Here is a 15742-nt window from a genome sequence, read left to right as displayed (position 1 = left end):
TGGACTTTTCCAGAGCATTTGAGCACCTCCCACCAGATCCCTCTGGCCGCTCTCCCCATCTACACCCTCAATGAACCAGTTCTGCTCCCCGAATCTCCCCAGCTCCCAGATGATTCAGAAGCATAGGATCAGTTCACTTACATGTGAGCAACAGACGTGATTTAATGGTTTTCTCTGACACCTCTTTGCCCCCTGCCCAACTACACCATAGCAGGACCAATGACTTAATGAAAAAGCAGTGAGTGAAATGGCAGGATCAGTCAGGCTGCGAGGGAAATTTGGAGGGGTTCTGAAAATCATACCACGGATAACCATGTGGCTGACCCAGCTGCTGGGTGAAGCTGCGTTCTTGCTGTTTCTCTGGTCACTTACCTTGGATCTCCTCCAGCTTGACTGTACTTGCCTGTGTTAAGGTTTCAGATCACTCCAAAGATGGAAAAATGGTTCATACTCACCTTGGACCTGAGAAATACAGACAAGCCAACTGAAGCCCAAGCAGCAAGCTGCCAGCAGACACATGTCCTCGGGAAGGTGGAGGCTGGGCAAAAAGCAGGTAGTAGTGAGGACCGAGCAGGGAGGGCTGCCAGCCCCTCTGCCAACAGGACCAGAACCAGCCAATGCCCAGAAGGGAGGCTCCTGTAAACTGCCACATGTCGGGGACACACACAACACACTCTCCACATGCACAGCACATTGCTCAATGGTGAACCTGGGTCTTATGGGGCCTGAAACTTACCTACGAATTGGAGGAAAGAAAAAAAATACGTAATGTTTGCAAATTTTACCAAAACCTATGACCACGTGAGCATATTGCTAGGGCCCCTCCTAGGGCCTGGGGAGGGGCTCCAGCAAGTGAGGGGCCCTGAACCTTCAGCTTCATTGTCTTCATAATAAACCCACACATAGCTCACCAAGCCGTGACATCAGCTCTGTCACAGCCCCGATACGGTCTGAATGTTATGACCCCCAAAATTCCAATGTTGAAATCCTTACCCCTGAGGTGATGGTATTTAAAGTAGAGGTGATGAGACCACCAGGGCGGAGCCCTCATGAATGAGATTCAGTGCCTTATAAAAGAGGCCCTTACACCGTGTGGGGTTACAGTGAGAAGACTGAATCTATGAGGAAACAGGAGGTTGGACTTTCCAGACTCCAAACCTGGGAAATAAACGTCTGCTGTTTATGAGCCGCTCAGTCGATGGTGTTTTGTTACAGCAGCCCAAATGAACAAAGGCAATCCCTGACTCTCAGAAAAACGCCTGGCACCCAGCAGGTGCTCAATCAATAGACGCAGACAAATGAGCTTCAGTCTTCATCCACTTTGGATAAATTTTCTTTTATTTCCATACTCTTTTGTGACATGTGTGGCACAGGTATTCAATCTCACGGGGATGTTTATTAAAACCCGCATTCAGAGGGTGTCCAGTGTGCTTAGGAAATGTGGGTTTGGGCACTCACAGGCCAAGCCTGGGGGTCCTCGGGGAAGCTACTCCTCCAGGTCACCTGCCAAGTGGATGTGCTTCCTTCGGCAATGGGTAACCCTACCAGGACAAGGGGAACCAGCAGGGACTCGATGGCACCACATAGCAGCCACCTGTTCTGACAATGTGACACAGACCAACTAATGCCAGAGCCCAGGAGAAGCCACAGCAGAGCTGCCTGGGTTGGTGTCAGAGCAACAGGCGGAAGTGACTATGCCACCCCTGGGCTGTCCTCCACCAGTGGCTACTGTGTCATTCTGGTAAAACTATGATGCCATGAGACTCCGAAAAACCGAATCACTGCAGAGACAAACTCATAAAAATTAAAACCAATCCATAAAATTGTATCTAGAAACTCTGTCCCTGGTGCCAATAAGCAGCAAAGTCAACAAAGAGTAAAAACTAAAACTTCAACACATTATTAAAAAGCAAAAACTGGACTCAACTACAATCACTTCTGGTTAGTCCACTAGTGAGCCCAAAAGTGACTTAAAAGTAAAAATCATTATTAGCAATAGATTAATAATATAACTTCATTGAGAGGTCAACATTAAATGAATAGTTCATTAAAAGTTTTCTGTTTAAAAAGAAAAGGAAAGGCCCAAATTGCCATTTCAAGGCAGAGCAGGCGAAAGGCCTGGAACACTCCGGTGCACTCACTGTCGGCTGCTGAACAGGGAGCCCAAGGCCAGCAGGATGGAGGGCGTGACCGAGGGCTTGGAGGAGGTGGTGTACTGGATGAGATACTCTGGGTAGACCTGGTGTTTCTCAAAGATCACAAAGATGGATGGGTCAGACACGCTGTTCACGCAGCTATCATAGAAGGCGTTGCTCCGGCCCTCCTTGGCTGGGGGGCGGACAAAGGAGGCATTGCCCCTGACGAACTCGCCCACCAGCACCCGGGCCAGGAACATTGTGTGGGTCTGCGTGTCGGTTTTGCTGTAGTGGTGGGAATACGCAGCATCTCGGGCAAAGTAGCTCCCTGAAATGACACACAAGGGTTCAGCTGGGTGCCTGGTGGAGGGGCCCGCAGCCAGGAAGGGTCAGCCCACTCCGGACAGCGTCCTGGTGATGTGCAAAACCAGGGGCCTCTACTCTTCCGCCCTGCATCTCCCTCCCTCCCTCCCTCTGTGCCATGTCTCCACTCTCCCTCATGAAGTCACACGCATCAGTGACACCAACACCCTTCTGAGTGGCAGCATCTGAGGAGTTACTAAACTGAGAGCACAAACTCCTTTCAAGTTCCAGATCTGCCCCACAAAACCTAAAGGCCTCTAGACACGTCACTACTTAATCCCTAAAACCTCAGATTCCTCAGGCATAAAATGGGGCTGTTCAGCCCAACCTCACAGGGTTGTCATGGAAAACGAATGAGATCCCATATGTGGAAGCAGTCTGAAGACTCCGGCAGCCCAATGAATAGAATTATGAGCCTTGTCAAATGGAAACCTGAGTTGGAAGCTGTCACCTATACATTTGAATTCACAAGTCTACCACTGGCTGCTGTCCATCTTGACCCCACGCCATTGCTACCTCAGATGGGAACTGACTGATGGACCTGGAACATGGACTGCTGGGCAGAAAATGTTCTCGACTTGGTAAGCATAATGTGGTTACAGAAGATAATGTCCTGTTCTTGGGATGTGTTAAAGGGTGAAAGGAGACAATATACGCCACCTACCTGAAAATGGTTCAGAAAGACAGAGAGGGAGAGAGAAAGAGAGAAGTGGCAACATGTTAAAACCAATGAATCCAGGTAAAATGTACCCAAAGAGTTTTTCTTTACTACTATTATTCCAATTTTCTTGAATTTGGAATTATTTCCAAAGAAATAACATTTTAAAACTTTCTTTGGCAAGTTTAAAAATAACTAAGAAGACAAGAAAACACTCAGATAACTCACAGGATAGCTAGAATACATGTTTACGTGAGTATCTCTGAGGGTTTCTGGTTTCTATTCTAAGGAAATCAATAGTAAAGGCACAGTCAGGGACTTGATCAGGGCTGGGAAGGTATCCCCTCTCCTCTCCCATCTCTGTCACCATCTTCCAGGGCCTCTGCTCCACAGGGAAGCAACACACCAGCCTAGGCAGGCCACCCTGCCCACGTCTGGGGTCAAGCTCCTGGTCATGCCCAGAGAAGCAAGAGCAAGGAGGTGGCTGGTAGCCATGCCCAGGTACGACCACACACAGAGTTTGAACCTGCTTATTGGCTCAGGCTGGTCCCCTCATGCCCTCTCGCAGTCTGTTCCTATGCAGGGGCGAAGCAACACGGGTTCTGCTGGTGGAGACCAATCATGACTTACCCTTGCCATAGGAAGTGCCATGAACACCACAGACCCGCCAGTCAAAGTTCTGCTGGCAAATGGCATCCACGAAAATGGCGCTGGTGCCATGGAACAGCTGCCGCTCGTCCACGGCCTTCCCTCCATTCTGCTTCTGCATCTGTCCTTTTTGCCTAGGATCACAGAAGAACGTGTGCTGCGGGAAGAGTGTGCCGGCCACCAAATACAGCCGGCCTGATACAAAACAACACATTTTTCCAAAATTCCAAAAGTGTCCTGAGACCAGGAGATGCAGGTCACAGGCTACCAAGACCAGGCCTGTGAGGCTCCAGCCACAAGCCAGGGTGTGGGAAAGAAGGGGGATCGCGGGAGCTGGGTGAAAACCCTCCCTCCACAGCTCCAGACTGCAGCGGCTCCCTGGACTCCAAAAGCAGAGCAGCCCTTGGAAAATGGGTACCATTTTCCCCAACCCCATCCCCACCTTGCTCCTGGATGGAGCTGAGCCCTGAGATGCTGTAGGAGAGTTTTGAGGCCCCGGTCAGTGGGTGCCCATCCTTCTCCTCTCTGTTCCCAGACTTCATCATTGTGCACAGAGTACAGATGACACTGCCCCAACCCCATGTGGGGACAGGTCAGCAAGACCCAGCCTGCCATGGTGACCTGTTGTAGGATTCCTCCCCACATAGACAAGTGAGTGGGTGTCCAAGGACAAGCCAGTCCTCATGCATGAACCTAAGACCCCTGCTCTCCAGCCACAGCCTTGTGTTCCTGGGGCTAAGGGTGTGGTGGGCTGTACTGACCCATCCCACTGGTCTCTGGGAAGGCAGAATGGAGAAGTGAGAGTGCTGGCTTTGCCAGTGCTCATGAACAGGATCAGGTGGTACGCTCTGGGGAGCCTCGGTGCCCTCACCTCTACAGTGGGATGTGCTACCACACTGCCCTGGGGGAGCGGATGACGGACAGCAGACACACAGCTCCCAGCACACGGCAGCCCTGTCGCTCTGCTTTTCCTGGAAACCCGGGCCACATGTGGCAATCAGCCAGCAGTGTGAAGGGACAAAGCCACCAGCCCACCAACAGCGAGCCCCAACGCACCACTGGTAGACTTCCCAGAGGGCCAGGTTCTGTACTCGCTCAATCTTCTGAACAAAGTAGAAAGGCAGCGTGCGGTTAAAGAGGTTCCAGACCTTCTGATACTCTTCCGAGGAAGAACTAAGGGTGATCTTCTGCAAGAGGTAAATGTTTTTAATGCATTATCGTCAACGTGCAGAATAAAATCAGTCCCTTCCCAAGGCTTCTTGTAAACATTAGAACTGCAGAAGCACAAATGCCCAGACAGCAGCAACCACACTCCCACCTCCCTGATGACATGGTCTCTCCAGGCACAGGAGACAATCAGTCCTCAAGAAACTTCGTTGATAGGTTCTTGGAAACTGCAATTTTAAGTAAAACAACAAACTGCATGCCATAGGAACTTAACTCTTACGTCAGTTAGCATATGGGAAATTGGTTTCATCAGACAGTATGTTGTTTCACTTTGAGTCAGTTTCCAAGAACCTACTGATGACGTTGAGGATTTACTATGTTTGCAATTGTAGTCACTTTGCTCCTTATCACTGTGAAACCAATCTAAAGGACAGACATGTAATGCTTAAGCCACCATCCTGGGTATCCCCTGGATGTCCCTGCTCTTCTATTTTTTGTCCCACACAGGCCAAAGACACAGGTTGGATTACATGGTCCAAGGACCACAGAGTTGTTGTCTAGACAAAAGTGTTGAACCCCTTCAGGTTCTCAGCACTTCTTGCCTGCACCGTTGGCATCTGTATGTGCCTTGTACAAGCTCAGTAAGTCCTCCCAGGACAGAGACCATCATGTTGTAAAGCTGAGTTGCACAGTGCTCCGCGGCCAGCCAGCCGGCAGACGTCAGCCCAGGTGCCTCACGCAGACGGGCACCATCAGATGTGAGTCTGCGTACTCTCCTGCACTCAGCACAGCTCCCACTGGTCAGAGCCCCTCAACAAGCTGCCGAACTCACTGTCCATTCTCCTGTCTGCTAGTCGTGAATGTCTTCCCTCCTGACAGTAACCCCCCTCCAAATGTCCGTCAGACTCAGGTCCTCCCCAGGCTTCTTTTCCTTCTCTCGCTTAGTAAAATTGGTATTTATTGGTTAAGCCCAGCCCAAAAGCTCCTTATTTCTGCCCTTTCTAGCAAATTTCACAGCTCATCCTCCTCCCTCCATAAGGCAACCCCTCCCCTCAGAGCCACAACCATCTCCTGGGCAGTGAAAAAACAAAACCCTCTGCAAAAAAAAAACAAAAACAAAAAGCCCACATCTGTCACTGCCCTCCTGCCCCAATTAGCCCCAGCCTTACAGCTTCTTCAGTGTTGAGGAATAGCACAGTCTGTTCACACATACCAACCTCTACAGAACACGTTCCTGTTCAACCCCAGGCACACGTGTCCCCTACCTGAAAGCCTGGGTCTGGCAGGGCAGAGGAGTCCCAATAGTCTGGGATGCTCTTCGGGCCTGGAAACTTGGTATTGCTACAAAAATGTAAACAAAAACACGTAGACATTTTATTCTTACACAAAGCAAATCTACCTTAGGTGGTCTCTGCTAGCCAATATCACCAGTCTTCAGTCTCAGCGTATCATATTTTAAGAGCAGGTAGAAGGCAAGGAAGAATGTTAACATAATACTCACAACATGAGAGCACTTTTATCTTTGCCTATGTAGCCAAACAGTCCTGAGAGATCTATTTCTCGCCTGTGTCCCAACTACCACACAAAAGGGACAAAAGGGATGGAGTATGTGGTTAAAACAGTACACACAGGGCCATAAACCTTTATCCACAATTCTGAAATTCTAAGAGCTCTAAAGACATTTTTTTAAGGCCTCAATGAGGTATAATTGACATTTAAAAACTGTTTTTATACAGCTCAGGAAAACCAGGAGAAAAAATGAAATAAAACATTTTTTAAAAAACCTAAGTGACATTAAAACTCATGTGGCAATAGAAATTTGACTGAAGTTAGTAAGAGGCCATTGTGGTCTGTATCTATCCTTCTTAAACTGACTATGCATATTCTTTACTGCAGAAATACTAATGTGCTAAAATATAAAGTGTCACGTGATACAAGCATCACATTATCTTTCTAAAAATAAATAAATAAAAGCGGTTCAAAAGACATATGGCTCAAGGGTTCAGGAACAAGGACTGTGAAACTATAATTACAAATCATTCCTATTAAATTTCAGAATACACTGTTCTTTCTAAATAGATCTACCTTCTGTTTCTGCTGGCATGAAACATATACCTTCATCCTGAGCCTCAAAGCACTCCCACAAATAACTTTCCTTGGAAAATGGCACAGTTCAAAAATAACTAAGCAAGGTCCTACCAGCAGCAAGAATCAGCCAAAAACAGACCCACAAAGACTTATGATGCTGAAATTATCAGACAGATTAAAAACAATTATTCCTCCTAGGTTTAAAGAAAAAAAAAAGACAAACTTTAAAAACATATGTAAAGAACAGAAAACTATAAAAAGACCTGGAAGATCTAAAAAAGAAGCAAATAGAACTTACAGAAATTATAAGTACAATCCTTAATAATAAAAGTGCAGTGGACAGGCTTAACAGCAGATTAGACCAGCTGGAGGGAGAATCAGTAAGCTGAAAGATATGTGAAATGCAATTGTCCAGAATGTGACCCACAGCAACAAGGAAATGGAAAATGCAGGAAGGAAGTTGAGACATGGAGAACAGTGAGAACTGGAATATAATCAGAACCTAAGTGAAGCTCTAGGAGAGGAGAGAGAAGACAGTGGAGGCGATTTTCAAAGAGAACTGACGAGACGCACCAATCCGCAGCTTAAGAAGCGCGAAGAATCTCAGCCATGATAAATAAAAAGCACATACCTAGACACACTTTAGTGAGGATGCATAACTCCAAGACAAACAGAAGTTCTTAAAGGTAGCCAAAGGAAAAAAGAGTGATTACTGCCAAAGAAGCACCTGTTAGACCAACAGGCAATTTCTCAAAAGCAACAATGGAAGCCAGAATACAGCAGAGTGGTCATCACCAATGATCCGAGAGAAAATCCCTACAACCCGAAATTCTATACCCAGTGAAAATTTCCTTCAAGAATGAGAGCAAAATAAATACATACCGGCTGGGCGCGGTGGCCCACACCTGTAATCCCAGCACTTTGGGAGGCCAAGGTGGGCAGATCACTTGAGATCAGGAGTTCAAGACCAGCCTGACCAACATAATGAAACCCCATCTCCACTAAAAATATAAAAATTAGCCAGGCATGGTGGCGCACGCCAGTAGTCCAAGCTACTCAGGAGGCTGAGACAGGAGAATCACTTGAACTCAAGAGGCGGAGGTTGCAGTGAGCCAAGATCATGCCAGTGCACTCTGGCCTGGGCGACAGAGTATAACTCCATCTCAAAATAAATAAATATATACATACATATTTAGACAAACCAAAAACAGAGTTTTCAACAAATCTTCATCAAAGGCAGGCTTGTCCATCTGCAGCCCGCAGGCTGCATGTGACCCAGGACAGCCTTGAATGCGGCCCAACACAAATCTGTAAACTTTCTTAAAACATTATGTGATTTTTTTGTGATTTTTTTTTTTTAGCTCAACTATCGTTAGTGTTAGTGTATTTTATGTGTGGCCCAATTCTTTTTCTTCTAATGTGGCCCGGGGAAGCCAAAAGATTGTACATCCCTGATCTAAGGTAATCTGAAAGGACAAAGTGGTAAAAATGTGATTACATTTAATGAAACTTTCAGAGTACAAAATAACAGTCCCTCTTGAGGTTTAAAAACAGTTGAGAGGAAGGCAAATGGAAGAAAAGACAGGAGGACAAAGACAATGATTTACTTGCATGTAAGTGAAAAACATGTAGTTTCTACCATAACCTTTAAAATACATATATACACAAAAAAAGGTAAGAAAAGAAAAAATAAGACCCAATGACATGAATGAAACATTTTCATGGAGGACAGGCAACATGGTGAGACCCTGTCTCTACAAAAAATAAAAAAAATTAGCTGGGCATGGTAGGGCATGCCTGTGGTCCCAGCTACTTGGAAGGCTGAGGTGGGAGGACTGCTTGCGCCCAGGAGGTGGAAGGTGCAGTGAGCCGTGATCACACCACTGCATTCCATCCTGGGTTACAGAGTGAGATCCTGTCTCGTAAGTAAATAAATAAATACATAAATTTTACATGACATTCCTGTATTATAACTTCTGAATATGGGCATTACGTTTTATGACTCCATTAATTGTGTAAATAGAAAAGTTGTTTCTGAAAGTGATCTACCCTCAGCTTCCCAGTTGGCCATGCAGGCCCAAGCAGACTTGCTGCTGCAGTTAATGACAACCAGCTGCTGGCACATGGGTCAGAGAGAAGAACTGAACTCTTCATCTGTGTGAACAGTGTGTGACACTCCGCTTACAGGAGACCCCAAATCACTCAGATCTTAGTCTGAATCACTTTTAGTTTGGACATTTGGCATCTTCTTGTGGACCCCTGAAAACTAAATTAGAATGACAACAAGAGAGATCTACTCTCAGAAAGCAGAGAGACTTTTCCAAACCTTGTCTAAGGTGGGCTTTGTATAGGAAAAGAATAAAAAATGACTTCCAGAAATAGGAGGGTCATAATCAACCAAAACTCTAAGTCCAGAATCAGTAAGAGACTGATACATTTAACTAAAATGATAAGAAATATATCTTTATGGTAAAATACTTCATAGGCAAAGTCAAAAGGCAAACAACAAACTAAGAGAAAATATTTGCCATTTACATAACAAAACGAGGGCAAATCTCCCTAATAGATAAAAGGCTCTTGATATTTAAGAAAAATATCAGAAAGTTGATAGAAAAATGAATAAAAGACCAACAGTCCACAGAAAAAGAAGCAAAAATGGCACTTACATGTTAGAAATAATATTCAACCTCACTCCTAAGAGAAAGCAAACTCAAGTCCACTGACCCATCTTTTACCCCTGAGAACTGCAGAAGCTCAAGAGCCTGACAACTCACTCTGAGGCATCTCATGCATCCTAGTGGGTGTGCATAATGATTCAAGCCCATGGAAAGGAACTTGGCTTACTTTCTAGGACTCTGATCTAACAGGATACCTCCAAAATTTGTGGGTTTAATTTAAAAAAAAAAAAATAGAGACAGGGTCTCACTATGTTGCCCAGGTTGGTCTCAGACTCCTGGGCTCAAGCGATCCTTCCATCTTGGCCTCCCAAAGTGCTGGGATTATAGGTGTGCACCACTGCACCAGGCCATACCTCCAAAATTCGAAACAGCACATACATCAAATGGTTCATCACGGCATTATACTTTGTAATAGCAAAAGACTGAAAACAACACAAACATCCATGAAAAGGAGACATATTAAGTAAACTATGGTACATACATATTAAGGAGAACAGGAAAGAAGAAACAGATTGAGGAAGTTAATGAACTGAAACAAAGTGATTATCAGGATCTATTTTTAAGTGAAAAAAAAAGGGTATAAAACAGTGTAGATAGCATGTTCCCTTTCATGCAAGAAGAGAAGAAAATACTTCCATATGTGTGTATGCAAATGCTTATTTTTGCAAAGAGAAACATGAAAAAGAAAAACCAGAAACTAATGTTACCCACAGTGGGAACAGGGCAGAGATAACAGGGAGAACGTTACAGACTACAGAGAATACCATTTTATATAGGTTTGACTTTTAATCACGTAAAGGTTTTTTACACAGTCAAAAACAATAATAATAATTATTTTTGAGACAGGGTCTCACTCTGTCACCCAGGCTGGAGTGCAGTGGTGGGATCTCGGCACACTACAGCCTCGACCTCCCCGGGCTCAGACATCCCTCCCATCTCAGCCTCCTGAGTAGCTGGGACTACAGGAGCACAGGCTGGTCTCAAACTCATGGGCTCAAGCAATCTATCCGCCTCAGCCTCTCGAAGTGTTGGGATTACAGGTGTGAGTCACTGCACCCAACACAAAACTAAATTTTAATTTAAAAAGGAAAAAGTAAGGCACATTCCCAGGAAATTACTTTGTTAGGTCTGACTCACAAGGCAGTTTTGTGGACTGATAATACCTTTCTCCTCTATCTTGTACCAAACTCTTTTAAAAATTACCTTTGCATGCTTTACAAAAGAACCAAAAGAGACATTGTCAGTTCTCCATGAAATAGACACGAGCCAGACTTCTCAGGCCAACAGCAGGTGCAGCCAGCTACCAGCAACACTGCCTAAAATCCCAGCACTGGCTGTGGCAAGCCCAAACTGTATGGGCACTGTGGTCCCTCTCCACCATGCAAGCCACCTTCCTCCAATATGTGGCTGTGTGGTTTGGAGAACACTGACCCCTCCCTCTCAGTTCCATTCCCATCCCACCTCCCCAAGCCTAAAATAACACCAGTGGTTGAGATGGGGTCTGATCAGTGCAAAGCACAAGAATTTCCCCTCATCTGGTATAACAGGTTTCTCTCCTCCCTTCTAGGGGCTCAAAGGCCACAGGCTAACCTGGTGGCTCCTGGCAGCCATCTTGGGACTGAAAGAAACTCACCCTGATGAAGCTCGCCCATTAGTGACTGCAATATCTGTCTTTAGAGTTTTGGTATTCTGTGATATTCAAATACTGAAATACATAGGTTTTTATTGGTGTAATTCCATCATTATTTCATTATTAAAATAATGAAATTATTAAAAAAATTAAAAAAATTAAACATTAAAAAAATTCAAGTCTATGACTCAATGATTCCATGGAAAAGACCAACGGATGGGTTGGCTTCAAGTCTAGACTCGCCTTCAGAGTCCGTCTTTTCCAGGGAATCATCGCGGATCACAACAGGCAGACTTCTAATTATGCATCACAAAGCCTCAACCCACAGGGCAATTCTCACTCTGGTCCAACTAGTAGAAGACAAACGATAAGAGTGCGAGAGCACCTCGCTGTACAAGCCAATGAGTGCCCGCGTGCTGTGAGGCAGGTTTTCTGTCGCCGCTGCAGAGCACACCCCAGCTGATTACATCCTAAGTACCAAGCCCCCTCCACTGCAACCTACCAGGTTTGCAAGGTCGTCACATCCTGGGGAGACACATATTTGGGTCTGCGGCAAACCTTTTTAGTTGTGCCATAGACCAGGTTTTTCTGAATGAATGCTGAAAAAAAACATAACCAGTGAAAAAATATATATATACATATACATACACACAGGATGGCAATGTTTTATAAACACAAATTAGACAGATTTGAAAGCTTACCCAAATGTGTAAAGCCCAGAATCAGTCTGTTAAAAATAAGGCAATTTTACACATTTCAAATATTCATAAAGAAAATAGGTATCCTTAGGAGACTGGGTTTAATGAATAGAGGAATGATTAGTAATTGACATATCAATTATACATGAGTGCTTTTAAATTGTTCCTTCCAATCTTGTTTAAACCATTATTTTGCTTGGCAATTTTTCCCAGCTTGGATATTAAAAAAAGGCCTCAGCCCAGCCTGAGACCAAACTACCACATCTTGAGTTAATGGGACTGAAGAGTTAACGTAAGTTTTATGACTTTGTTTTAGTTAAACTATGGCAGTATTCATCAACCTTTCTAAACCAATAATATCTTTAATAAACACATTTCTTGCTTCCCCACCCTCAAGAATCCCATATTCATCCTGAGGATTTGGGGTTGGGGGAACTGGCCCCTCAAGTGGAAAAATAAATACCTAGAAGGGTTTGTCATGTCTCTGCCTGCCAAGAAAACTCTCTCAAGTCTTACTTCCTTTCTTTTTTATTTATTTATTTTATTTTTTTAAGAGATGGAGTCTTGTGCTTTGTTGCCCAAGTAGACCTTGAACTCACCGGCTCAAGTAATCCTCCCACCTCAGCCTCCCAAGTAGCTGGAACTACAGGTGTGTGACACCATGCCCAGCTAATTTTATTTTCACTTACAAAACATTTTAATATTAAAAATTATAGATGTCCAAAATTAGCCTTACTGCACTTGAGCATAAACTGTATGGTTATCCAAGTGTGTGCCTCTTAGGTTGCAGCCGAGATGGTCACCATTCCTGGAGGGCCACCCACATTCTCATTCAGAGCCCATGATCCAGATGCAGCAACCATGACCCCTTCTGTTACCCACCACTCAGCCACCCATCAAGACCATTCTCACTGGCATATTTAAATGGGTGTTACTGGCCTACTGGTCCTCTGCGATGAATCTTAAATGGCTTTCACTGGTGAAATTAAAAGTCAGCCAAGATATGTGGACGGGCTAAATGTGTCAGACACATTCCCTACCCTTCTACGGACACAGTAAAGTGAGGCCTTTTCCCTAACTTGCCCTTCCAGAGGATACCCTAGGCTACAGCCTGTCTTTGGGGGATTCTGCCCCGTCTGACACCACCTAACAGGATGCTAGAATTCTGCCTCTGGAATACTGCCATTTGCCTTGAGTGAATCATTTACGACAAGAGTCCCTAAAAGGGCAGAACTGAATCATCCCTAAACCTTCAGAACAACTCACTTGGGCTATTTTGTGTGTGTTTTAAGTGCACTTGCTTCCTAATGTGTGTGGCAGTCTGCTTTGAGACTTGCTTTATACTCAGTAGTGAAGTTGTAGGGGAAGAAGCCAATTCATCTCAAGCTTCTTTTGTGGATACTGTTAGAAGAAGAGCGGGAAGGAGAAGAGGGGAAAGGAGGAGGGGGAGGGGAAGAAGGGGGAGGAGGGGGAGGAGAGGGAGAAGGGGGAGAAGGGGGAGGAGAAAGAAGAAGAGGAAGAAGACGAATTGTCCCCACTCAAAGGGCTTCGGTCAGTCTGCAGGAACTATCAACTGCACGTGTGTGCTCTTTCCCATCCCTATCATGAGGTTCTGTTATGTCCCCAGGGTGTGGCCTAGGTTGGGAATGATAAAGGTGGTATCTGACATTTCTGATATATCTGTTTTGATATTTTCCAGATATTTAAAAGAAATATTCCAGACTGCTGTCAGCAGCAGTTAGATGTGTGCTTTCCACACAGTCCCGACCTCTAGGGCAGTCCTGATTTGATTAACTTCTATGTTCTCACTGTCCCCTTTCATGCACTGGTGTGTGTCAGGCTATGGAAAGCAAACCAGACCACATGTGGCTGGCACTATCCAGCAGAGCAGAGGCAGTTCGCACTCTAGAGGAAAACTTCGCTGTAAGGGCATGTTAAGGGGGCAGTGATTTACCCTAAGCAAAACCACAAGTGCCACAAAAACAGAAGCAAAACCAAGGCCAGAAACAGACAGCCAAAGTGGTTTCAGGATAATTCACCAGACACTTTGCTATACTCCACATAGAATAAAGGTCTACAAAAATAAAGAAAACCATAACCCGTGTTTAAAGGAAGGCCCACTTACTCCCTTATAAAATGCTGAACATTCAGAAGGACTCGGAGTTTAAAATGTGAAATACAGGCAAAACAGAACTGAATAAAGCGGGACCAATACACTCATGTGGAAATGGCTTAAGAGAAACTACGGCAAAATTAAAACTGAAAAAAAATTCTCACAAATCAGCTGCTTGGAGGAACTGGCCAAAGGGTGGCCTATTTCTGTCTGTAAGGCAACCAGGAAGAAACATTTCAGCCCCAGCCTCAGGACACCATGAGTGCATGAAAATCTGCTTCCCAGGGACTTTTAATTACTCTGTGTCCTATCATCCATTAAACCCATCAATTCCAAAGTTGCCTACAGAAAAGATGGCAACAGGCTGGGCGCGGTGGCTCACGCCTGAAATCCCAGCACATTGGGAAGCTGAGGGGTGTAGATCACTTGAGGACAGGAATTCAAGACCAGCCTGGCCAACATGATGAAACCCTGTCTCTACTAAAAATACAAAAAATTAGCCAGGTGTGGTGGCTCATGCCTGTAAGTACTCGGGAGGCTGAAGCACAAGAATCACTTGAACCCAGGAGGCAGAGGTTGCAGTGAGCTGAGATCTGGCCACTGCACTCCAGCCTGGGTGACAGAGCGAGACTCTGTCTCAAAAAAAAAGATGACAGCAGCACTGCTGCAGCAGGGAGTGAAAAGGCAGACACTGCACGACGGAGCTCCTCGGACACCTGTCAGGGACTCAAGCTAGTCCTTGGGCACAGCAGGACAACCACCCTGCATGCATGCTGACCCTGCTTGTCCTCCACACTTGGGGCTCCTGCCCCTCCTGGAGTCCATTCTCCTCACACTCTCGATGCAGCTCTTCCTCCACTGCACAGGGCCAGTGTCATCTGTCTCCAGGTCTGTCTCCCCTTCTACACAGGCATACCTTGCTTTTCTTTCCTGTACCTACCCGGGCCCCCAGTATGTGCACATGGCTCCTCCAGGGTTAAGGTGTAGGGACAGAGCCAACACAGGTAGGCTCTGCTGGGCGAGGGCAGGGGCACAGGATACCTTTGAAATCTAACTCGTAGTTGTGCTTTCCGGCCTGGAACTTCAAGGTGGCTGCCTGGCCGTCAGACCCCGGTGTGCAGTAGGCCAGGTAGGCCTTCTCCACGTCGCTACTGCTGACAGTGGTCACAGGGTGCGCTGTGCCCTGCGATGGAAAGCCAGACACTTTATGAAGGCAAGAAACTGCGTGATGAGGAAAGACGCTGGTGGCACCCAAGCCACATTTCAGAGATGCTCACGGCGGACAGTCCTGTGGTGGGGAAGAGGGAGGCCAGGGAGCATGGTATGGCAGGAGAGAGAGGCACAGAACAGAGGCAACATGACTCTCTCCTGAAGCTGCCCTAGCAAAAAAAAGGCAGTAAATATGGGTCCTGCTGAGCAGGATGACAGGGATGGGCACAATGGAGAGGAGGGCACTCAAGTCACCTAGGACAGAGGACGCGACAGCCACTCAAATGCCAGCAGAACAGCAACAGTGACTTCTCAAGTGCTGCTTGACTGGAGAGCACAAGCCAGGCTGCTCTTA

At 45.8% G+C, this 15742-nt stretch overlaps 3 protein-coding genes across 25 annotated transcripts in view; 2 read left to right on the top strand and 1 right to left on the bottom strand.

Moving 5' to 3' along the window:
• Positions 1-1314, top strand: part of TBXAS1 (thromboxane A synthase 1) — a 195609-nt gene extending 194295 nt beyond the window's left edge. Inside the window, exon 13 of the mRNA XM_050782249.1 lies at positions 414-1314. Within this exon, the coding sequence (XP_050638206.1) occupies positions 414-488 (75 nt within the window). The 3' untranslated portion in view covers positions 489-1314. The remainder of the gene's footprint in view (positions 1-413) is intronic.
• NDUFB2 (NADH:ubiquinone oxidoreductase subunit B2) overlaps positions 1-15742 on the top strand; it is a 1166996-nt gene that overhangs the window by 481942 nt on the left and 669312 nt on the right. Inside the window, exon 1 of one of the 23 annotated variants that reach the window (XM_050782334.1) lies at positions 2332-2336. The exons of the other annotated variants lie outside the window; for them this stretch is intronic. The gene's annotated coding sequence lies outside the window, so the exon portion shown is untranslated. Of the gene's footprint in view, positions 1-2331; positions 2337-15742 lie in introns of those variants that run through there. 23 annotated transcript variants of the gene reach the window in all.
• The window catches only part of PARP12 (poly(ADP-ribose) polymerase family member 12), a 39851-nt gene continuing 25432 nt past the window's right edge, over positions 1324-15742 (bottom strand). Inside the window, exons 7-12 of the mRNA XM_050782245.1 lie at positions 15220-15361; positions 11870-11966; positions 6237-6312; positions 4861-4991; positions 3787-3938; positions 1324-2463 (exon numbers count right to left, since the gene is read on the bottom strand). Of these exons, the coding sequence (XP_050638202.1) occupies positions 2138-2463; positions 3787-3938; positions 4861-4991; positions 6237-6312; positions 11870-11966; positions 15220-15361 (924 nt within the window). The 3' untranslated portion in view covers positions 1324-2137. The remainder of the gene's footprint in view (positions 2464-3786; positions 3939-4860; positions 4992-6236; positions 6313-11869; positions 11967-15219; positions 15362-15742) is intronic.

Source organism: Macaca thibetana, chromosome 3 (assembly GCF_024542745.1).
Source record: "Macaca thibetana thibetana isolate TM-01 chromosome 3, ASM2454274v1, whole genome shotgun sequence".
NCBI classification, from domain to species: Eukaryota; Metazoa; Chordata; class Mammalia; order Primates; family Cercopithecidae; genus Macaca; species Macaca thibetana.
This window is presented reverse-complemented; position numbering and strand designations above follow the sequence as displayed.